This window comes from Watersipora subatra, chromosome 3 (genome assembly GCF_963576615.1).
Source record: "Watersipora subatra chromosome 3, tzWatSuba1.1, whole genome shotgun sequence".
In the NCBI taxonomy this organism is placed as follows: Eukaryota; Metazoa; Bryozoa; class Gymnolaemata; order Cheilostomatida; family Watersiporidae; genus Watersipora; species Watersipora subatra.
The window spans coordinates 48729093-48755331 of NC_088710.1; the positions used below are offsets into that span (position 1 = coordinate 48729093).

At 35.3% G+C, this 26239-nt stretch overlaps 2 protein-coding genes across 2 annotated transcripts; one reads left to right on the forward strand and one right to left on the reverse strand.

The window, feature by feature from the left end:
• The first annotated feature begins 1498 nt into the window (after positions 1-1498).
• Positions 1499-20902, forward strand: LOC137389609 (SURP and G-patch domain-containing protein 1-like). Its single transcript, XM_068075668.1, has 14 exons — positions 1499-1606; positions 1862-1965; positions 6707-6835; positions 12448-12496; positions 13243-13328; positions 13802-13919; positions 14049-14268; positions 14356-14518; positions 15764-15873; positions 16145-16268; positions 16933-17081; positions 19444-19598; positions 20175-20304; positions 20735-20902. Exons 1-14 carry the CDS (start codon positions 1590-1592, stop codon positions 20759-20761), a joined length of 1581 nt encoding a protein of 526 aa, XP_067931769.1. The 5' UTR covers positions 1499-1589; the 3' UTR covers positions 20762-20902.
• Positions 20765-25616, reverse strand: LOC137389610 (large ribosomal subunit protein uL24m-like). Its single transcript, XM_068075669.1, has 6 exons — positions 25501-25616; positions 25142-25299; positions 24480-24575; positions 23610-23704; positions 21941-22080; positions 20765-21046 (listed from the first exon to the last, which is right to left on the reverse strand). Exons 1-6 carry the CDS (start codon positions 25604-25606, stop codon positions 20907-20909), a joined length of 735 nt encoding a protein of 244 aa, XP_067931770.1. The 5' UTR covers positions 25607-25616; the 3' UTR covers positions 20765-20906.
• Between the last annotated feature and the right edge of the window lie 623 nt (positions 25617-26239).

Genomic DNA, 26239 nt, shown 5'->3' on the forward strand with positions numbered 1-26239 from the left:
GATAATTCAGAATAAAGATTATTTGTCATTTCTAACCTGTCATATCGCAACAACGTAATGACACAAATTATAACCCAATCTACAATATGATATTTGGATTTGATATTCACTGAATGCAGTTTGCAATCATCTTGGTAGTACTAAAAACGTCATCTATCAGTTGTATTGAGGTTACGTATTAAACGTGTGGTTTTTTGTAATATATCCGTGTATTTGTTACACGACGTTAAATGAGCAGTTTTAGTTTGTTTAAAATCGTTTATGCTATATTAACATCTTCAATCTGCGCATCATGTAGACAAGGTTTTTTGGTTTCTTGCATTCTTACAGTTTGTTAAACTATCGTTGGTATGATGTGTAGGCTAGGCTTTCCTTTAAAGTCGATCGTTTTTTACTCTAATCAGCCTCTATAATCTATAGGAGCCAAAGTATTTTGTCACATTTTTAAGCTTTATCTGGCAATTGAAATGAAAATATTGTTGATATTACAACAAAAGTATGGCTTATCGTTTCTGATTGTAATTCTTGTCAAAAATGTTTTGCATTTTCAGCATACTTAAATTTCAATATTAGTGTCATTATGTCTCGTCATGTGTAAGTTTCAAACTTGTGGTATTTAACTGATTGGGCCATCTTATATTGCTTTGAACCGCTGTGCCAACTGAATACTGAATAATTTATTCCTTTATTGTGTGAAGTGCATGACATTGGAGACCTTGTGTAATAAAATTATGTTATAAAAATTGGACCAAAGCTGCTATTCTTTCAGCAACTCAAAGTGCTGGATCAAAGAGCAAAAAAAATTGTTAATTTGGCAACCTAACGAAACATAGGCCTAATATGTTTTAAACAAGCAAATGTTCAAACAGCCAAAATGTTACTATCTGTTGTTATTACAGTGTCTATTTCAGATTTAAATTTTGTGTAATTTTCAGTGGTTGCTTATATCTACTTTTCGTAGCCATAGGAATGTTTAAATAATCGATAGTAACTTTCATATTGTAGTGCCAATATCTAGTTTACTAGCCAATGTAAAGATCATATTAATGTTACAAGGAAGTTCTTCGGGCTAAAGATGGGTCAGTAGGCAGAGCATGTTACTATCAATCGGTGGTTTAGAGATTTCGGCACTGGTTAGTCTTTTACAAAACCATTTTGTAGCTTTTGCTCTTACAGCTGGGTAGAAGTATGTAAGGTATCAGCTTTTGAGCTATAGTCAAGTGTTTTAGATGATTTTTATCAAGGCCAGTATTCCCTAGCAATTACAAAATATTAACCCAGCAAAAGATTGCACATTGAACTCACTGTTCCACCAAACTATCACTGTTTAGTGTCCTCCAATAGTCTGGTGGTAGACTGGTGGTAGGTCTTAAAATGATAAAACTCCTTGTTCTCTTAGTTGCAGTTATGTTTTATTGTGAGTGTCTCATGCATATTCGTATCAGTTTTGCTTAGTCTATAAATAAGCAATCCTTAATGCATTGTTTCTTAATTTTACAGTCTCTGGTCAGAACTCACCTATTACATGCTGACCGGAATCCGTTGGGTTTGTTGTCATCGGATGTTTAGTGCTGATATTGACAAGAACTATGTCTTCACAACAAAGGTATAAATTCAACTAACAGTTTGTACATGAGCTCACGTTCCACTACCCTTTTTTCATTTGTAACTTTTTAAATTTCATTTTAAATGTTAGATTTGCAGCATTGTCGAGTGCAGTTATGTATGAGCGTTAAGGTTGAGGTCTGATTTTACTTAACTTACGGTATATTTTTGCTTTTATCTTTAAAACTTTTGCACTCCGTTATAGGTATGTTGGAGTTTGAATGTTATTGTTATGCAATCATTATTCACTTTTTAGTAACGCTGGAGGACAACTCCCGATATCACTGAAGAATGATGGCTCTTTTTTGGAGCAGTTTAAGCGAATGCAAGAGGCACAAAAAAGTCAACCAAACAAGACAGGTATGCATAGACATAGGATGGTTGATTTTACATATGACCGTGTGTACAGACGGTTCCCTACTTACGAACATTCGAGTTACGAACAACGGTACATACGAACGCATGTACGTTGTTCGTAACTCGATTAACTTTCGAATTATTTGTTTGAACTTTGTTTGAACTTTACATACGTATTGTAAAGAGATTTGCCGGCCTTTACTTGGCAAGATCTCTACTAATAAATAAAGATAAGAAAGTGCCTGTAGTTTCATTCAGCTTTTAATTAGCGAAGGAAATTTCACCAGCCGAGGAGCATATGGCTATCTGCTCAACTAAATGCGCGCACTCATTTATATACAATAATATCAACCGTTCCGGCTAACGGCAAACGGTAAGAACACCGGCTAACAAGGTGAATGAATAGGACCGCTAGCGCGTTGGTATGACAACAATCTAAGTGACGATAAGTGATAGTGTTATGACGGTATATCAGATATAACAATAGCATAACGAGTGAAACAACGATATAATAAACGGACAACACATACAAAAAATAAGACAACAACGATAAGTGATAGCATAACTATTAAAACAACAGTATAATAGAAAGGACAATAAATAAGAAACGCAGTGTCATGGCCCGGCGTCCACCAAAGTATTATTTCCATTTTATTTTAAAAAATTTTCAGTACAAACCAATACAGGTTAATTATACAAGCCTTAAACATACTTATATAAACCTTCAATATACTTATATAGGCTTTAAACATAAATTATAATACAAAATATAGCACTGAAGCGACTTACGAACAAATTCACCTTACGAACAATGGTTTGGAACGTAACGCGTTCGTAGGTTGGGAACCGTCTGTAGTCTTTATTATACGTAGTTGTCATAAATAGATCACTATTTATAGCCATGCGTTTGCAGTAAATGATAGACAACTTTTATTTGGACATGATTTTTAAATTGTAAATTGTTATTTTTCAAACTAAATATAGTATTATTTGTGCTGTGCACGTAGTCCTCACCTAACAATGGGCTCGCTTAACGATGTCTCGGAGATATGTTGCCATTTAAAAATTGTGAGAATGGTCAAAATTATGCTTAAAGGTTGACTTGCAACAAAATTCACATTACAGTTATTTGGTATCAAAAGATTCACCATGTCTTACTCTTGTGTTGTAAATGCCAAATATGTGGAAATGTGATTACAAGCTCTTAAAAGCTCAAAAATGAAAAGCCGCCGTCGATTAGAATCTCTTTATTTCGATGTCGTAACCACGAAATTTGGTTATCGTCTTGTCAGGTATGCTCTCACGTGAATTGAAGGCCAATACAAAGCTCAATATAAAACTTATCGTAGTACTAGTTTATGACAAACACTTTGGGTTTTACCGAGGACCCAGTATCAAATATAGATACTGCGGTTGTTGAGCTAATTAATATCTGCTGCAGTTGTAGCGATATAAAAAGGACTTATAGTACATACAAATGTTACACGAAAAGAGAAACGTCAATAAAATTAGCATAAAGAATAGGTACATACTTGACATCTGCTGCAATGTACTCTATGGTAGCCTAGCATTTGTTTACACGCTCGCGTGGGCGGAAAAGCTAAACGGAAAAGTTAGTGTATTTATTAAAAGCTACAATTTATTATTGAACAAGCCAACAGAAAGTAGAAAAAAGGGAAGAAGTACAGTGTAAATAGTCTATATGTATAGAATTAGTTCGAACTTTTCAGAACATAACCCGTTTTTAAATGTTGACTAGCTGTGGCTGGCTTCTTTGGCCGCAGATGACTGAGGTATAATTGTCAGTCATCTGACTAGGCTCGTTCTATCTACAACAGCATTTCTGATCACATATACAAAAATCAACAATTTTAAATTCATCCAAAATAGTTGTGTAACTTTTGGAAGTTTTCAATGTTTAGTACATTATTACCGATAGTTTACTTTCACAGTTACAGGTTTTACAAATATGAGTCTTAAAGTTGTCTTCTCTCGTGATGCATATATTGGCTCATAATTTGAGCTTAAATTGTTATGGATTAGTGGGGAAATTCCCAGTCAAATGAGTCTGTAGAAACTTTCTCATTAAACAAGAGGCATTGCATTGATTGCATCAACATATTCTTTATGATAGTTTTTGTAGTTTATGCCAAAAACTTTGTCTATTAACTATATTTTTAAATCATAACTGTCACGTACAACTTTTATCGTATTTTCTAGGTAAATCAAACACGCTGATTCCGATTTTGTAATCACAATAAAGGTTGGTCCACTAACCTTCAGTTATGAAGGCTTTTTTAAAGCGTTTCAATATCCGTCTCGAAAACAGCACAATCGGCATAACAAGCTCCGCCCATAAATGTTTGACGTAGCCTAGCTTTTTAGGAATGGAAGTTAGGGATGTTTATTCCGATCTAGAATGATAGATATGGGTTTCTTAAAACCCATTATTACAAAATCGGAATCGGCGTGTCTGATTTACCTAGTGAATACGATAAAAGTTGTACGTGACAGTTATGGTTTAAATTCCGAGTTTAAAGCTGTCGAACATAAAAGTGAAATTCAGTAAGAGCATTTACTGGGAACTTCTGAAAACAATTAAACATTGCATCGCCAGCTTAGATTACAAACTTATGCTACACACTGCTACACACCAGTTAGCATGTTTTTGAAGCACTGGTACATGTATGTTAGAGTGGTCCAGTCTTAATTATAAGTTTTTCTTTCACACCATTGGTCAAGCTGTAGAATCAGTAATACTGTACTTGCTGCACATCAACAGATCTGAAACATAAAGTGTTGTATTGCTCAAAAGGAGATGAGATTGTTCCATGACTAATCCATTGATGTATCATCATTGCCTGAGTCATAGATAACACGGTGATTAAAAATATTTTGACAGCATCATAAAATTAACGGAAGAGGATTACCTGACTAGATAGATTAAAGGTTTTTTAGCAAAAGTATTGTAGCTGGTTGCAATATGGTTGAGTAGTTTTTGTACATCAGCTATCAATCACTCATTTATGTTGTTATTTCTCAAATTATATTTAGCTATTTAGTTGGTGTTTATCATAAAATTGCAAATCTATATTTAAATGGAAACATTACATGTAATTTAGTTTAAATTTTAGTGAGAATAGTACAATTCGCAACCTCAATTTTCATAATCTTTCTCATTTCCACTCAAGCGGGTTATCATTTTTTTAAATTCCATTCTAATTTTGATTTTAACAGCCTCTTGATTGACTGATAGAATGTAGGGGGAAATAGTCAGAGCAGTAATTTTATTGTGACAGGTCAAGACTCATCAGTTTTTGGGTGCTGTAATCCCAACTAATTGTTAGTCAGGGTAGCTGTTGATGTGAGAATAGCATCTTCTGAGCTGCATTGGTGCGAATTTGGTTATTTTATAAAGATTTTACATGCTTTCTGCCTATCTCATGTCGAAGCTCCTATTTAAAGCAGCTGACAGTCAGGAGTGGCTGCATGTGTGTAAATATAGTTTGAAAGAAACTTGCCACTCATTCGCTAAACATTGATACTGAGCTATTTTTTAATCAACAGAACAAATAGATGACAGACTAATAGATGACAGACAAATAGATGACAGACAAATAGATGACAGACAAATAGATGACAGACAAATAGATGACAGACAAATAGATGACAGACTAATAGATGACAGACAAATAGATGACAGACAAATAGACGACAGAACCAATGGATGACACAAATAGATTACAGAACAAATAAACGACAGAACAAATAAACGACAGAACAAATAGACGACAGACAAATAGATTACAGATCAAATAGATGACAGACAAATAGATTACAGATCAAATAGATGACAGACAAATAGATGACAGACAAATAGATGACAGACTAATAGATGACAGACAAATAGATGACAGACAAATAGATTACAGATCAAATAGATGACAGACAAATAGACGACAGAACAAATAGATGACAGACAAATAGATGACAGACAAATAGACGACAGAACAAATAGATGACAGACAAATAGATTACAGACAAATAGATTACAGACAAATAGATGACAGACAAATAGACGACAGAACAAATGGATGACAGACAAATAGATTACAGAACAAATAAATGACAGTGCAAATAGACGACAGAACCAATGGATGACAGACAAATAGATTACAGAACAAATAAACGACAGAACAAATATATGACAGACAAATAGATTACAGAAAAAATAGATGACAGACAAATAGATGACAGACAAATAGATGACAGAACAAATAGATGACAGAACAAATAGACGACAGACATATAAATGACAGACAAATAGACGACAGACAAATAGACGACAGACAAATGAACAACAGAACAAATAGACGACAAAAAAATAGACGGCAGACTAATAGATGACGGACAAATAGATGACGGACAAATAGACGACGGACAAGCAGACGACAGACAAGTAGACGACTGACGATAAGTCAACAGACATCTGCGTTCAAACAACAGAACAAATGATTAGCAAAGAAGTCAGTTTTTCATCTTGCTAATGTGAGTTAAGATATATTAAGACACACTTTGTTTTGTGTATCATCGATGGTAAGGGAGAATTGTTTGCGATATATTAGTGACCCATCCACCAAACAGGTGTCCAATGAACCAAGCGTGTACTGAACAAGTTTCATACCTTTTCTATCGTTAGCAAATGGCAGAAACTGGTAGGCGACTCGGTTTATGCTTTTTACAGCAACTCTTAATACTGCCCATGCCTCAGCGCCTCCACCTCCACCTACTGCACCTCTCCCAGTCAATCTCAAAAATGACGGCTCGTTCCTAGAACAGTTCAAAAAAACTCAGCAACAAAGCACTCCTTCAAGTGAGTTTATGCTGTCACTGTAACAGACAGAATTTTGTGTCACATAGATTGATTGTTTGAGAAAAAAAATTGAGATCTCGTAAAAGTAGTTGGTGATGAATAGATTGGTTTGTTAGTACCTAGTTCTTCACTTTGGTCAGCTGAGGTTGTAGCGCTTTGTCTATTGCTATTATCACACTTGATGCCATGTCTGGTCTAGTTGGAGCAATAACAGTGTTGGCAAAACTTCATTCTCTGTTTATATGAACACCAAATATTTACAGTGTTCGATATGCGTGTATCGTAGGTGTACTAGTAATTACAGCTCATGCTAATGGTTATCTCGTCAATCTAACATCACTGGCTTAGACATGTTGGTATGTCTTCCTTGAAGAGTACCAATGTAAACAATGGTGTGTTGGTTGTTGATGCAACTAGAACCCTATTAGATTTTATGTTGTGTACATGTAATTTTTGCTGAAACAAAGTCAAAGGGAGAATTCCCTCTTTTGTAGTGATCAATAGATAGGAAAAATCTTGAAATAAAATAATCTTGACACCTTTTTTTGGGTTTTCATAAAACCACACAACGAATAATAATCATAGATTTCCATACTCGCGTTGTCACCCCTGCATATTGTTAATTGTTCCAATCCACTATTTAAAATTGAAGCTGTGCGCTTTTGTAAAAAGTAGTTATTGTAAAAGTGTCACTTTTTATTTTGCTGTTGAAAAACAGTTCCTTCATAAGACTGAGCAGTGCAAATTAGTGCTGGGCACCGGTAGTAATACTCGTTGAACTCGCGGGTTTATCTTCTCTCGAGTATCGGGTAATAGAGATTTCGGGTAGTCTGGTCTTACGGGTTCGGGTTTTGACTTTCGAGTTTTGGTACACAGATCCGTCGGGTAGTGTGAACAAAAACTCGGTCTATTGCGCCCCGCGCTCTTAGTCTGGGGCCACAGGACATCTCTGTGTCATTTTTTGCTAAGGAGGCATGACAATGGAGTATAACGAGTCTTTAATTTAATAGATGAAATAAAGCATTGCATACCTTATTTACTATACCTACCAGAGATATTGTTGTCAAGCAGTGATTACTTGTCATTAAAAGGTGAGTAGAAATACATAAATCAAATTTAATTTGCGCAATTAGCCAAATCAGCTTTGTAAACAAATCTATGCCTTTTTTAATACGGCGCGTCTTCGCTTTCACCAATAATACATAGGTCCTTAGTCTGTTTCCGCTATTGCCTTGTTAGAAACTGCCATCAGCGTTGGTAGTAGCAGTGAAAATTTAATAACTCTGTTTAAACTGATTACCACAACTAGCTATTATAGATTACATAATTCATTATAACCAAGTTTTACTAAGCCAACAAGCCTTACTAACAAAAAAAGCCGATAATGTAAAGTTTTTATGAGATTTGGAGCACCATCTACAAAAAGTCAGAGAGGTCCATAGCAAACCAATTAAAGTCATCATTACTCGCAGTGTTTGTCTTATGGAAATACCACACTGAATGCTTGACGAAGATTGTCAGTGAGTGGAATAGCAAAGAGCTTCTCAAGTTGCAAAGAATCTCAAACCCCTGAATAAAATTAAGGTAAGATCATAGCAAACTCATTTACTTAATACTTCGATTAATAATATAACGATTCATCAATCAAAGATTAAATGCATCGCTTCATTGAAAATCTTGTGTTTCCTTCACCTAATTATGCATTTTCTAAAACAAAGCTGCTTCTTGCTTGAGTATTTTTTGTTGGTGTTTCTTATAGTCGCTGGATCAATGAGTGATAGGTGTTGATCATAATGAGTCATTGTCAAACTTCTCAGTCCATATTTTACATATTGGTTATAAACTATACAATAAATTACTCTCTGCCATATGTATTGTTGCTGTGTCTTTAGACACTCCATGTTTCATACAATCAATGGCTTAATGCAACTTGTTTAATTTGTTTAGGCTAAGACAGCAGCACTACATAACATGTATTAGCTAGACTTATATTATTGGGCTTCACAAATAGAATACCTATTGTATATTTTTGTAATAAACCAGTAATATTGGATTATTTGTTATATAGCATGTCTCTGCTCATCATTATTAAGATTTAGCTTGCCTATTTATAAAATTGGAGACTGTAACGCTTTTAGAAACGTCAAACCAATTTCAACACAGAGTGTAGTACCTTCATGCAGTTGTATGATTATTATTTGACTGATGGTTTGGTTAGTTTTAAATTATTATATTGTGTCATGCAGTTACTGTATTATTGTGTTATTACATTTTATTCTTGTGTATCGTATTATAATAACTGTATTGTATTGAACTGCGTTGCATTGAATTGTGTTATAGGATTTATGTGTTGCATTATGTTGTGCAATATTATTTATTGATACATATTTCATTGTATTTTAATTTATTGCATTATATTGTATTGTTATAGTGCTCACATATCAATTATTACCTTGCAGAAGTATGTGACATATGTGTTAACTAAATATTGTTGTGGCAAGAGCCAAAGGGTATCTATCTTTTTTTGTCATGTAGGGCTATGCATATTGCCTACATATCCAAATCAGTCCTGTACCTTTTCCTATTTTTAAGAAAGTTTTAAATTTATAGCTACATGCTTTGATAGATCAGTTTTTCTGATAGGTTATGATGTATACTTATTGCACCATAAACATAAGCTCTTATATGTCTATATGATCATTTTGTATTTTGAACTCATTGTCTGTAATGGATATGATTCTTTACTTTGTAGTCAGCCGCCAGGGACTCAATATGACAGACATTTCTCGCCGTCATCTTAGCCACTGGTCTGCCAGGAACCCTCTTCATACTTTTTACAATAGGACTTGTACAGCTACTGATTGACAGGCTATACTGTATACCTCATTGGATACACTGGTTGTGACGCAGACCAACTAACGAATAATGTTTAATTTTTTTAATGAAATTATTACATTGCTGAACAACATGTGACAAGCATAAAATGTTTATTATGTTTCTTTTAGTACTTTCCATTGGTACATGTTATTTACTTTTTATTTAACTGGCGTTTACATGCAAAATTCTGCAGTATGTGCGATGACAACTAACTTTCTGAATGATTAATTAATATTATAGAACTTTGTATGTGTATCTCGGTACATTGTATGATTATTGTATGGTATAGCATGTTTACCTAGGTGCACAGTCTGTTTATCATGATACATCGAAAACTTTCAATTGATTCTAGAAAGCATATCGCAAAGTATTTAATAAAACTATTACATAATTATGATCTTGAAGCTCATCATCACTCTCTATCTGATTACCATCCTCAATCCCCTCGATCGTTCAATTGATGCAGTCTACACAACCACATAGACTTGTACAAACTCTTTTTGCATGGGCAACTGGTCCATTAGACAAACTGCCTGGGAATAGCTCTGTGCTCATTAGGAAAGCATTGCACAGAATTCCCATCATCGTCTTTACTCTAGCCAGGGTTTGTGGGATCTGGTGGCATGATTAATGGCTGAACTGTCCACTGCCATATTGCTGCTTGGTAATTGATCCTCATTAAATGCTGACAGAGAGAAGCCTCTTGGTGGAAGGGTTTTCTCATAAGATGCCCTTGGTGAGAACAACCTGTATCTGGCATCGGCTAAACTTGTAGAATGAGGCTGGCCATAAAGATGCAGTGTTGAGCGTTTTAGTTGGTTAAACAATTCTCTATCCGTTAGACTGTGGTATTTGATTATAGTGAATTATACAATCCATCATAGATAGCTTGGGAAATCGGTATAAATAGTTAATTACAGTTTTCGATGGTTACTACCAACGCTGACGAGTCGCTCGGCTGACCGGAGACATACTACAAACCTAATTGCTATCGGGGTAACTTAATAGCCCCGTACTACAGCATGACGTAAATGTAGGTCTACGGCTCTGATTAGCTGGTTAGACTGATTGCACACACCGTAAGAAAGATCTTTTATTTTTGTATTACTACTCTACGTTTAATAAGCAATTACTCCTAGCTTATCAACTAAAATAGCAGTAGGAGACTGGGTTAATAATGACTAGGTTAAAAACATGCTAAAGTATTAAGCTACCATAGACCCTATCTTCTGCTACCTGTTGACATGAAAATGCCCTGTGGCCTCCAGACTATCTTGACTGTTAACACTGCGAGTACGAATGTCAGTCGATAAAAACTGAAAAATAATAAATAAATTAAAAAGAAATATAATTGCTTTGTAAATTTGAAGATATGTCTGTTTAGAAAATTTAAACATAAAATCCATATCAACAGACCCGATACCCGAAAAACCTGTAGGCAAAGAAATAACCGAGCCTGGTACTACTAGCTACCCGATACTCGAAAAACCCGAACAGAAGGGGGCGGTCTAAACCCGTTGGCCAAGAAGTACTCGTGCCCAGCACTAGTGCAAATGATTTGCAGAGGAATTTTGTCGCAATTATGAAGAGTTATCCTCTCGCGCACACCATTAGATTTTGAGTGCTGACCAAGTTTCAATGTATTTGCAGAACATTTGATTATTGAATGTTATATAAGCAATCTTTACCTTGAAATATAATATATATGAAATATAAAGTGGAGCGCAACAGTAGTTAATTTGTTTGGTTGCTTGTTATCTTCAGGTGTCGTAACAATCAATGCTACATTGCATAATAATGCCTGTGAATTATTTATGTAACTGGTAAAGCATTAATCTCTGGCTAACCTATGAACACCCTTAAAATTGTATGTCATTTCAGTAGCACCAGAGGTTTATAGCTATGTAGAAGTATTGTTTACGATTGAATTTAAATTACATCTTTCAACTATCTCCTTGTTTGTATCATCTAGCCATTCTTCCTCTTTTTGGATACTACTATTTTATTTATGTGATTTGCTGAAGTCATCAGGGACACTGGCTGATGATGCTGGGTTATTGTAGATTTTTTTATTTTGTACAAAATGGAGTTAACTACGAGTACTTTTTATATGCAAAAATGTCATTACATACATTTGCCTCAGATGGAAAGTATTACAAGTTTATGAAACTTGTCAATCATCAACTGTAATATAGCATTACTTATGTTTGGTTGGGGAATTTGGCTTATTTAACACTGCAGAAATTATTTGGCTATAACAATGTTATCACTCTAACACCCTTGTAACACACATCATGATTGGCTTCCTTTCGGTTTAAAAATGGTTCATTTAAAAATGTTTTCAATTGTTGATATCGAAATAAAAGATGTAACCTAGTAAAGATATCTGGTAGCAAAGTTTGTGAAATGGGTTTTACTTTTCTATCAAGAGTTATCTTTTCTATGTATAACTGACATAGCAGGCAATATCTTTGGGTATAGATTGTGTTTCTTGTAGGGAGAGGCCTACCTTTTGACGAATAGTTTCTGTGTCTTGTGTCAACATGCTACTTTTCATATATTATGTGTCTTGCAGCAATAGACTATCTCTTGAAGTATAGATTTGTGTCTTGCAGCAATAGACTATCTCTTGAAGTATAGATTTGTGTCTTGCAGCAATAGACTATCTCTTGAGGTATAGATTTGTGTCTTGCAGCAATAGACTATCTCTTGAAGTATAGATTTGTGTCTTGTAGCAACTGTGAAAACAGAACCAAAGGATAGACTCAATATGAAAGCTAAGCAGTAAGTTTATAGTTCTCAATAACTTTTGGTACTTAAATTCCAGACTCTTTGCGCTGTACAAAAATGTCCACTTATTTCGCATGTTGTAACGTTCTAAGTTTTCATATGTGCAGCCATAGTCACCTTTCACTAGTATTTTATGCTTGTTAAAACCCTCAATATGTTTTTCTCGCTAATGTATTTGTAATTTGATACAAAAGGCAGAAAGCAAACTCCAAAGGCAGAAGCTATGCTTCCGTATACTCGATACAATTTATCTACCGTACTTTTCGGACTATTAGCTGCTACTTTTTTCTGATTATTTGAGCCATGCGGCTTATATAAGTGTGCGGCTATTCTGTGGCTTTTTCTTTCACAGCTAGGGCGCACTAACCAGAATCTCCGGTTAGTGCGCCTCTAGCGGTGAAAGAAAAAGCGAAACAATGCCTAACGGTACTGTTCCGTTAGACACTTAAAAAGCGGTTAAAAAGCGTTGGTTAATACGAAACAGTGCCGCCAGGCACTGTTTCGTTTTGAACCGGAAAGTTGCTGCCGTGTTAAAAAGCACCGTCTTGAGTTCTGCGGCCTATACAAAGGTGCGGCCTATGTATTGTTTGTTTTATTATTGTTTTTGGAAAATAAAGCAGATGCGGCTCATATAGGGGTGCGGTTTATAGTCCGAAAAGTATGGTACTTGATAACTAATATTGATCCTGTTTCGTTCCTCTGTATTGTTTTCAACATGAACTATCTGCTTCTTGTTACAGCTCACTGCAGGCACGTTTCCTTATGACTCCAAAAAGGCAGAAACCATCAACACAAATGACAGAAGTCTTTGATCTCGATTACGATCGTAAGTATTTTGTTTGAAATGCATTTAGCACACCTATCTTTTTGATGAAGTTAGTTGAGCGTTACGACTTGACCGTCCAGTGCAGCTTTTGAACTCTAAAACATGGTTAGATAATTTTTTAAACTATTGGTCTGACAACTGCAAGGGTATGTGTGAAGTGGATGCTAGTCATGAACCATATAAACATGTTTTATTGGTATGTTTAATTTAGCTAATATCATATGTAGTTACGATATTAATTATTATACTTATCATACTGTCTGACGATAACAATGTTTATTCCTTAAATTGTAAAATATAACTCGGCACCAAACAGCGTTGATGTATTCCAGTAGAAGCTTTTTTATTTCCTCAAAAATCTAACTTCAGCAAAAAATAGCTTTCGACTTCTGGTGTCTGTGTTACACATGCCATGTTAGTTGTCCGACCATTATAGCCGCTTGTTACGGCGATACTGACGAGGGTGTTGATAGTTTCCTTAACAGAGGACGAGCAAACATTGATAGACCAGATTGCTGAGCAGGTCGTCAATGGTGGTCCAACAGAGGAAATGAAAATTAAAGCTCAGAGCTTGTCTAATGGCAGTCTTCGGTGAGTTACCATACATCAGGTGATACGAACACGTTCATTCGTGGTGAGTAGTAACCCTAGTTTGCTCTATTCCTCCGTCATTCTGACTATATCTCCTCATCATTGCGTCTACCAATCGTTTCTCTGTAGGTTTCTTCGAGAACCCCAGACGGAAGGTGGCCGTTATTATATTCGACAAGTGAAGCGGAAGCATGCAAAACGCGCCGAAGCAGAACGAATTAGACGGGAAGAGATGGAAAAGGCAGAGCGAGAACGGCTGGCACAAGAAAGACTGAAGCTTGAACAGGAAGAGGATGCTGATGCCGAGAGTGATGATGAGAAGGATGAGCAGAAGAGAGCACAGAAAAGGGTAAAACTAACGTTTAGACTATTATTGATGGTTTCATCTCCTGTGCGATGTGGAATATCTTTGTTTTTGTTGTGGTGATATTTTTAGTCTGCTAAAAAAAGGTCAGCGGATGCTGCCGCTGTCAAGGATCCTGCAGCTGAGCTGAAAGCCTTTCAGGAAAAAATAAGGCAGCAAACGGCGCAGATAGCAGCTGCAGCTAAAAAAAGTCGGTGGGGTCCATCACCAACGGTTGCACCCGCTCCTCCGATAGGTTTGTTTTATTTTAAATTAGCATTTTAGCAATACATAAACCTGGTTTTATTTCGTCGGTAGCCTGACTTATGATCACCTTAACGTAGGAATCCTTCAACATGCAGTGCAATACTTGAGCCAATGTTTGTCTCAACATAGAAAGCAATTTGCAACATGACATAAGCAGTTTCTCAAGACTGCAGCTTTGAAAATGGATAATTATGTACTCAATTCTTCACATATTCTAGTTTTATATTTTTCAAAAAATATGAAGCAGGGTTTTCTTTTGAACTTTATAGATCCCAAGTAGACTAGTGCAAGTGGCATGATGGAAAAAGGAAGAAGCCAATGTTGTCCCTTACGTAAAGCAAGAAACTGTATATAAGCATGAACAGTTACGTTTCGATCAATTCATTAAAAATTACAATATGTTTTGTAGGGATCTCAAAGAGTATATTGACCGTGTTGCAATTCGAAAGAAGTCTGAAACGCTTGAAATTAGAGAAACTGGGCATAATAATTCGAAATAAATTATAAAAACTATCGAATGTGAACACAAAGCGTATGCAAATAAGCTATGTTAATTTGGAGATCATGTGTTTAGGTTAGACTAACTAATATCTCTATCACCATATCTACCTACATCCCTTAACTCTTCTGTATTACCTAGTTCATTCCTTAATTGGCTTGTTTTCAATGTATCCACCCCTTAATTGGCTTGTTTTCACTGTATCCATCCCTTAATTGGCTTGTTTTCACTGTAAAAATAAACTGAATACCTTTGTAACTCTGAAAACTCTTTGTATTCATCATTATTTTTGGTTTCTTACATATATTCGAGTTTGTTCCTCTAGTTTTTTTTGCATAGTTTTACATAAAAACTTTATTTTAATGCTTGTAACTACCTAAGTATTGTTCATTCATTTTTTTCCTGCTTTTGAATTAATTAAATGATATACAATGTATTTTCATAGCAATACTTGCTCCAGTTTGATGATGGTTTTTACATGCAAAGGAAGTATCTAAATAGATTAATTTCAAATGGCTACGTTTGCCATTGTGCATTGACAGTCCACTCTTTGGTCTTGTTTTAATTTAGAATGTTATTTAGTTTCTTCGAAACATAGTTTTTGGGTCTCCAAAAAGACTTGTGAGACCCAAGGCTCATTTGAAATCCCCAAAAACTGTTTTCGATTGTTTCCGATTCTAATGTCATGAAGCTATTTGAGGCTTTTTTTCTTATTATCATTTTTTATTCTTATAGCTGCCATTCCAGCCGCTCCAGTAATTTCACATGAGGCAGCACTTGCTAGGCAAGTGACGGGCGGTGAGCTTTCTGAAGAGCAGAAGAAACAGCTCGAGTATCAACGACAAGTGAGAAAAATATTCTGTTGCACCAGTCTGGTTTAACGTTGTTGCTATAATTTTGTTGTTGTAGCAATCCTTGCAAACATAGAGCTTTCGGTTAAATTGTTTTTCATTAACATTTATGTCTGCTCATATAGTCTATGCTGTAGCCCCCTACCCTGAGGTATGAGCTTGTTAAGGCATCTCCAATTAATCTTTTCCTCATAAGAAATTTCAGCTTAGTGTGACAAGTAATTTTCGAGTGTGACATAGTGTAAGAATGCTGAATGAATTCCAGATGAATGAAATGTATGATATGATCACAAAGAAGAAGCAGGCTCAACAAGACTTGGAAAAAGCTCTCAACAGCGGTAAACCGGCTAAAGGGATGTACGCTTATGACTCTGATGAGGATACCGAAGGTGATCATTATAACCTCTTAATATTCCCAGAATGCTTTGTGGATAAGAATTGGTCATATATGCACCAGCTACATTTGACCATGCATCTATGATGGAAGTCGTTTCTAGATGATAAAACTTACATTACGTAGTAGGGCACATTTACTTGAGAGTCACATGTGAAGTTTTTTGTCTTGTTTTATTCCATATATTTACCATTGCTTCCTCCTATTGGTGTCTAAAATTAGGTTTTCTGTAGAACAAACATAAGCGTATTTTATATTTATTAATGTGGCTTTGCTAATGTTGCTTGTAGTTTGGATACTTTGGTGCATGCACTATATCAGGCTTTGTATGTTATGTTTATTTGCTCCGCTACTGTAGATAGTCGCTGTCTGATTTTATAATTATTCTCAGCAAAACTCATCTGTGTAGATCTCTAAGATATTCCATTAGCTAGCGTGCAATAAAAATGACTTGAATTATATACACCAAGGTATGCTGCATAGGATGGTCATCAGTGTCAGTCGTTACCTTTTAATACCCAATGGGGTTGGGTTGTCCAATGCTCTCACACTTCATGCATTCTGAGTCACTCGGGCTATCAAGTTTGTTGGGTTGTACAATGCTCCCACACCATATGCATTCCGAGTCACTCGGGCTATTAAGTTATTTACCTTTTCAGGTGGTACGTGGGAGCATAAATTGAGAAAACGAGAGATGGCAGCTACCAGAGACTGGGCGGATGAGTTGACTAAACAGAATCGAGGAAAGCATCACATGGGAGACTTTCTTCCTCCAGATGAATTGGCAAAGTTTATGGAGACTTACCAGGTTGGTGATGGTTGGATACGGTACTTACACTAAGACCGAAGTTGTATGCCACATTGGTAGTTGTCCTACTATATATGTGTTGTTATGATGAGTGTTCCCGCATCATTTATTATTCGTTATCTTCCAATTAGGCTCAAAGCCAAAAAGTATTTTGTATAATCCAGGGGCACCATAGAAAGTGGGGGGTTCAGTAACTATTGATTCTTCATGAGTCCAGAGGTGAGAAGCAAATCTTGCCTAAATTAAGGCTGCAAACTTGTGCATTTATTAGGAAAAGATACCTTACGACATTACAGTTTCAATTCGTTCAATGAAACTATGTTTCGTAACACAAATGTAAAAAAGCTCTGTGTTGACCTCACACAACAATGCTAGAATATTTTTAGCTACAGATTTCGTAGTAATTTTTTTCCCATTTCATACTTCTGGGTCCGGACCTTGACATTCAAGTCTTGTGAGCGAACACTGGAGGGTTGCAATCCAACCTATTGCTGCAGATGGACATGTAGAAGGAAATGGTGTCAGGGCCACCACCTTTCTTGCTAATGGTTTACCGAATCCTATTCTCTCCGCATTATGTTTGTCATTACAGTCAAACCTCTACATAAGAAGTCAATTCATGCCTAGATATGTTTACTTAGTTGAAACTAAATATTCTATAAGAACACACTGTAATTTGTTCCACAATCTAAAATTTCAGTATGCAGACAATCATGCATAGCATTAAAACCAATGCTTTATATGCAAACATGCGAGTAAATTATATAAAAAATAACTAGAGTAATAATAATCGAAAAAAGTGTTCGTGTAAGTTTACATTAAAGGTTGACTTGCAACAAAATTCACATTACAGTTATTTGGTATCAAAAGATTCACCATGTCTTACTCTGTTGTGTTGTAGGTGCCAAATATGTGGAAAGGTGATTACAAGCTCTTAAAAGTTCAAAAACGAAAAGCCGTCGTAGATTGGAATCTCTTTATTTCTCTGACGTAGCCACGAAATTTGGTTATTGTTTTGTCACGTGCTGCTCTCGCGTCAATTGAAAGGCCAATAAAAAGCTCAATAAAAACTTAGCGTAGCACTAGTTTATGACAAACACTTCGGGTTTCACTGAAGACCCCGTATCAAATATAGATGCTCGCTACCTTACAGTTTTGTTTCGGCGTTATTCAATCGTCAAGCCGTAATCTGATCATGTGACCCAATACTTCGCAAATAATTTTTGCAGCCCTTTTCGATTATTACAGGTGACCAACAGGCTCGTCATGATTATCAGACAATGATATGTACTCCTTCGAGCTAAGGTTAAAAAGTTTAACGATTTTTTATGGTAAGTTATAAGATATCAGTGCTAAAAGTGACAGCATTACAATGACGATAGAATAGACGCGCAAGAACAATAGACATAGTTTTATTGAATGCGTGAAGTATATTTGTGAAAACATTTCGACGAATAAGGTTGCATGAAAGTGTAAACAGAAACCATCTCTCACAACTACATCACATTTGAGTCGTTTTGGAAAGGAAATCCAAACTACGGCGGTCTCGTGTGGCTGCGATTTTCTGTTCGTTTTTTAGCTTTTAGGAGCTTGTCATCACCTTTCCACATATTTTGCACCTACAACACAACAGAGTAAGACATGGTGAATCTTTTGATACCAAATAACTGTAATGTGAATTTTGTTGCAAGTCAACCTTTAAGAGACATGCAAGGGGCAACAAATAATTAGTGATGCATATGTTTACAGGTAGAGATGGTCATAAGTGATGGAGGAACACATCGTAATTTGTTCTAACTTAAATTAACTTAGCTTCTATTCTTTGTTATAATTTGTTTTCAATGTTACCAGCTTTTTACATTTCCTTGTAAAACATCAATGTTTTGAGAAAATTAAGTTTTATAATTTAACATGGGTATTGAATGGAATATTTGCTTAAATTTTATCATAATCATATAATAATATAGTAATCATCTCATCATTATCATATCTTAGAAGCTTCCTGTATAGAGGTGATCGCAAGGGTTTGACTGTAATTACTTTGGATGATTAATTCTTGTTTCTACAGTCAAAGTGACATCTTGTCTAGTTTAAATTCATAAATACGCAGCTCTGAGCAAATCTTTGTTTACTACGAAGTTACGTTGTACATGATGTATTGCTCATGGTATGGGTAATTCTGCTTGTCTTGTCACTTATAAATTGGACAGCAGAGCATCTGTTTATACAATTATACATATTACTCATTCGTGTTTAGTGAACTCATTATTATTATGAGTTTCTGACTTGTAACAAATGTAGTACAGAAAGTTAATAGAAAACCTTGAGGTTCAGACTAGAAGTATCACCATAAATGTTGCAGGCGCTCAAGGAAGGTAGAGAGCCGGATCTGTCCGATTACAAAGAGTTCAAAATCACCTGTGAGAATATCGGGTACAAGATGCTGATGGGCATGGGTTGGGAGGAGGGTTCTGGTCTTGGACCAAAGCAACAGGGCATTACTGCACCTGTTAACAAGTAAGTCAACTTGTCACTGCTTTTACCTCCTAGAAGTATACGTCTATTTCATGTTAGAAAGCGGTGTCTTTTCGATGTCACACTCGTTTTGACTGTCATATAGTTGACCTCATCATGCTGCAATTTGCTACGCGTTTTTAAAATGTGCCAACCAAAAATAATATCATTTTTAGCATGAGTTTTACCAAAGCAATGTTATTAATCCTTGTAAATGTGTAGAACGATTGTAATTTGTGTTACAAAGTACACTATTGGATATTAGCATTTTTGTGGTATCTGTGTTGCTATGATTTACATTAAAATTATTATGTTTCATAGTATCTTTAATGTTTTGTTTACATTTGAGAGTAATGTATTAACAGCTTGCAGTCCTTTCACTTGGCCATGAAACTTTTCCACCACGCTCTTCGATAACTCAGTTATTCAGAGTACTCAAGCAAATTTCAATTCTGACATTGATTACATGTAAAATAAGTCTGTGTCATTCGGCTATATGAAAGTAGAACTGCTGTGAATTTAGGGTGTGAATTCTTATGCTCTGACTTTATTACATAACACTTGTGTGATGTATTATAGAGGGCAGACTAGTTTAGATGGTGCTGGGGTGGGTGTGGACAAGCCTCACAACCTCACAGCTGAGGATGACGAATTTGAGGCGTATCGGAAGAGAATGATGTTGGCATATAGATTTAGACCCAATCCACTGGTGAGCTAAATTGACATTGGTTCAGTTTTTCAAACAATTGGATTAGAGAGTGGTGGTACAGTAAGCTTTTATCGGTAGCCTCAAAATCTTTTTAAAAACATGAATTTATGGAGTATTGCCCTCTTTTTCAGAAACGTGTATAATCAGTTCAACATTTATATTAATGTCATTATTTCTCTGTATATATGTATATATATACTGTATATTTCTCAATATAGTATATCAAATGTCATGACAAAGTATTAAGGTTTGTTTGCTAAGCCAATTTTGTTTAGATTATGTCCATGGCAGTCATCGTTTTTAAGAAAAAGGTTTTAGTTTCTCTAAAACTGTGGATGTTTTATAAACACTTTTGTATCATGTTGTCTAGCTTTTGTGTTAAGCCAAAAAATTTGTTCAGCTTCCTGGAGACTGTTTTAATCTATTGTAGAACAACCCAAGAAGAGCATATTATTGATGTGGGATGCTTAGTGACAGAGGGTCCATTTTCCGCTAGAATACTTCAGTGACAGTTGATTATTTACAGAATATTCTTTATTGGTTTCTGTACAGGTGCAAGAACTGAATATATAAAAGCAAAAGTTATAAAGGTGATGACGGTCTCAGTACCAGTAGGTTTTGCCTCTTGTTCTAGTTTCTACTATGTCCATATTGTCCATCACATCTTCCTCAAAAGTCTTTAGGTTTGCCTCGTATGTCGTCCTTTCTAATTGCTTCTCTGTTGTGTCAGTTTGCGGATTTGCTACAAGAATATAACTGGCATTTTAACAAAACTTTGTAATTTATCACTCATGCACATCACGTTAGCATTTACTCCTATTCAAAACCTTAGTCAAAGTTATCAATTACAGACCACAACAAGGATCATAACAAGGAGTGTGTAGTCATTAATCGGTATTTCTAAAGCTTGAATATATACTAGATACTAGGCGAATGCCCGGCTTTGAGTAAAAAAATAATTACCCAATGAAACTGAGTAAATTGAGCTAGTCGAAATCTTTACTATAATAAGAGCCGTGAAGCACTATCACACTAATGACATGAGAGGTAATGTTACACGTAATATCAAGCTGGGCAATAGTATTTTCGAAAATGCTGCGTATGTATGGGCACAATTTGTTCGTAGTATGACAATGTAGCGTAGTAGTTTAGCATGTCTGTCTGCAGACCTAGAGGTTCTGAGTTCAAATCCAGTTCAAAACAAATTTTTTTGTTTCTAGTTTTCAATGGTTATAACTGAACATACAAACGACAAACAAACACTGATATTAAGATCGTTATAGTAGCTTTCATGCCAAAATAATATAATAAGTTTACAAAATTAAGGACAACTAATGGCTTTGAGGGTAGGCCGATGTGACTTGGATGCACTCAACAGCGGAGGCATTACCAGCAGATAGCATGAAAAAAATGATGTAAAAATAAAATTTCACTTAGATATCTGATCTCAAATGACCTAGAAACATCTTTAGATTGTATAAGTTCATGGAAGTGCTGTGCACTGAAGATTTTGATTCGAGGAACATGGTATTGCTTCACCGCATGGCATGTAGTAAAGCACCGGTTCATGATAATATCACTCAGCTCACCTATGGGTGTAAACAAATGAGTATTCACCCATTATTGATGCTCCTACCTATATAGGTTTGGGGGCACACCCCATCAGCTAATTCTTCAAACATTTTTTCTGGAGTTAAAATCACTCCTGATGGAAACAAGACTCGTATCTTCTTTCCTGTCTCTGTGTATCTCCATTCCGCTTTGGTGGCAGCTTTGCTAAAAACAATGAAAAAAAGATTTATCCTGTGATCAATATAGCCAAAGAGCATAATTGTAAGAATTATTATGAATACTCAAACAAGGCTAGAGCTGAACAACAGAAATAACCGGTGATCACCAAAACATGCATATGGGGAGTTGTAAAGAGTCTGTATGTGGATAAGACTGAAAAAACTTTTGGAATATAAACTCGTTTGATTTCGATTATTTTAAGTTTTTTATGATTGAACTATTTGTGAATGGCAAGAAAATAATTGCGAAACCTGGTTAGGTGAAGCTTCAGTGGAATGAACAACATGTTGAATATAGCCACGCTCGCTATAGCCAACTCCATAATATGCATACATGTATATGCAGTCACGTATTTTACATTGATTTCCATATACATGTATGTATGTTTATGCATGTACTGAATGTATAGATCTATGTAATGTATGTATTGGCATGCATATTCTATAGCAAGAAATGTTGATCAATAGACAATTTATTCATGGCATGAAACAACATTATTTACTCGAAACATGACAAATAGTGTAGTTATATTACCGATAGCATTTGTTATAATACACATTATCGCACATTATATCAATCTCTACAGTATTTGCCATGAGCTAAACCATAGAACTTGGGAAGTGTACAAAAGAGAAGCATTCTACCGGTAGCTATTGTAAAAATTAACAATTGGCAACTAAATACAAAAAATACGCAGAATTTTATATTCTAAACGTTGTGTAGACATGTTATAGAATGAAATATAGCGCCATACAAAATAGTTTGGCCGCAATCAGCGATGATTGGTTTTTCAGCTTTAGACGTAAATATCTTGCAAGTTTTTACCGCTAGACTAAATATATTCTAGTTCCTTCTACTGTTGATAATCTAACGAGTTTAATTTTCTCATTTTTTGGTCACCATTTAAGGCAGCATATCTACAAGCATCACTAATTGTCACATTTTCAATAAAAACACTTCTGCAATCTGAATTTCCTTGATATTTTTTAGGAAAACTGAAACACCTCTTTGTAATATGGTGGCCCTGAAAAGAGCCAATGGTGCAAGAAAATTAGTTTCACTATGTATTTGGTGGTCTCAAGCGAGTGGCTTTTGGCAATCCTCTTAACATTTGAGTTACAATGAAAATTGCCCACTAAACAGAGAGGAGATAAAATTTGTTTTTAAAATTAAATTTGTTGGATTCCGTAGAATCTAGGCATTTCATTGACATATAAATATCCATAGCATCTGGATGTAAAAAATTTAGTCTGAACTATCCTATTGAACAATTGCATCCCAACTATTTTATCCAGCCTTATACTGTAGTTGTAGTATTAGCAATTCTAGCATGGAGAGACATTTCACTTATTGGCACTTCTCTAAGGTTTATGTCGTGAGGTAAAATGAATGAATGAACAGATGATGTAAATGTTACCAACTCTACGCTTTAGTAGAATAGCTAATGGCCAATCTGAAGTCACTGTTGCTGCTGTCAATGGCCGAGTTTTGAACAGTTTGATGAAAACACTCACCCCGTGCGTGGGTCGACCAGAGCAACTTCAGAGGAAACATCTAAAGGCATCTCTTGGGCAATCAGTTGTCCTATCTCCTTCCTGAAGGTGTATTGCTGTAATGTTATTACTCTTATTTTATAAAACCCACAAATGAAAGCAAAAATATCTATATTAATGTAAGAGGATAGATACTATAGGGCTTTCTCAAGCAGCTGCTAATGTTATTAATGAGGACATCAGATGCGGAATTGTTGAATTAACAATTGCGTGTTGTCGTGGTGGAAAACTTACAGCTCGCCGTAAACTTGTACGACGAGTATGTATATCAGCCTTTACCGCAAAAGGAAAATATAATGACCATAACCATTAAGCAAGGAGAATAATCAATAAAAGTAGACGAAAGAAAAAAGTCTCAGCCGAGATAAATACGGATGTTCACCACCCATATTGGACAATTTTCTCTGAGATACTTTATCACAAGAAATAAGCTAAGACTGAAATACACAAAAATAGTTGACTAACCAAAATAAACAATTATTTAGTTTCCAATAGTAAAATTTTATATGCCATACTTAAACATTAGACTGAGGGTATCGAAACTTATACAAAACAGAAAAAACAACTTTTACAAGCTGTCCAAACTTTGTAAGAGACACTTCAAAACCTAGTATAACAATCATTAACGCCTAAAATATTAGGACATTCTATGGTTCAACTGTTTAGCCACCCGTTAAGGGCTAACCTAAAAATTTACATGGTTGACTGCTCATGTCAGCTAGATGCCCTAAACAGGAGCAGTTTATTTTATTTTCATAAGCTGAATGTTCTTAGGGTTAAAGTTTTAGAGATGTCAAAAGGACATCTCTAAAACTTTAACCACAGCCTTACCAAATTAAGATCTTCCACAAACACCCAGTTTCTCTGATAAACGATGTCTCTAACTATGCCATGCTTTCCTTTGTCTCTGCCAACCAATATCTCAACCTGTGGTGTATATATGGCAGATCAATAATCTTAGTAATTGGTTAAACTTGTAATAAATTGATATTGACACACCCATCAGTACCGCCTGTCTTAGTCTGATTTTAAGAGCACCTAAAATATGGATGCCTTAATCAAAAGCATAGAAAATAATATCAACATGAAATCTTATGATCAAAACGGCTGTCATATGTCAGCACAACTATATTGAATACCGACCTAAGATCAATAAAATTTAGTTCTATTACAGTGCCAAAATAAGAAGAATGTACATCACAAATATCCAATAAGTAACCATGAAATCATTTCAATCCTTTTTAAGCGAATATTTTATACAACAATATTCTAGGTTCTATACAAGCCTGTAGCATACAACCTTCACCACTAGATAACATGGAGCACAATTAATAAGAAACAAACAACCTTCACCACTAGATAACATGGAGCATAATTAATAAGAATTGTGATTATTGTTTCCTAGTAATCTAAGAATGCTCTATGATAAATATTTTTGTTAGGTAGCATTGCTTAGCGACAGACACTATCTACCACTGCCTCATAATGTATACCCGATCGCCACGTTGAATCGTCCACTCCTCGATAGGTTCTATGAGCTCAACTTCATGATGTGTCTTACGATTTTCTATTTGGTTTTCCATTGTGCTAGGTTTATCCTGTGTGTACATCCAGTTTAACCTTTTGTCCTCACCAACCCAACCACGCAGAGCTGCAATAGGCAATAACTTCAAACTTTTTAGTATTTCAAGTAATTAGAATGCATAGTAAAGAATAGCTGATCCAACAAAATACAATTCATATGTACAAGAGTCTCTATATTTTATATATTATGTAGAAATCTCTCAAATATAACAAACAAAAGGCCTGCATCAACCTAAACTTGACACACTCTTCAAACTAAAGTACTTACGGACATATCTTGCTGGCTTGGCTGATAGATTCATCGCTCTATCTAAGTGCCGTTTCCAATATTCCGGCACTTTTCGTTGTAACAATCGGTAGGCCAACCTCACCATGTCTCCTTGAGAACCTTAGCAATTTTACATTAAAACATAAATTGCATATATGTAACACATTTAGAGCTATTAGATAGTGTTATATCGGTTTGCATTTACAAGTAAGTCTGAGGCCGGCCATTAGTAAACTGTTATTGGTGTTTATATTAATTCAATAGCACCAAAATGAAATTGTCACTGTAGACAATATTATGAATAACTTATTATAACATTATAAAATCCTATAATTAAAACTTACAAAGAAAGATACAGCTGAATCTGTTTAAATAATGTATGCGCATATGCTTTGTGCTATTCTGTTACCAATACCCTCTTGTTAGAGACCACAGGCCTTACAAACAAGGTGGGCAAAACAGCTTAGACTGTCTAATTTTAAGCGATACTAGCAGTGAACCAATTGCAAAGCTTACCAAATCCACCAAAAAATGCAGATCCAGTAGAGGATCAGCAAGCACTAAATCTAATTCGACTATTAAAGCATGTGGTAAAAAAGTATTTACAAAGCAGAAGAAAACTAATATCAGTGATGTCTAAAACCAATCTGCTAGCTACTTGACCTTGAGTTTTTTATACTCTCATTAAGCAAAATAATGTGCATGGCAAGTGCTGAAGCAAATGTGACATTTAGATTTA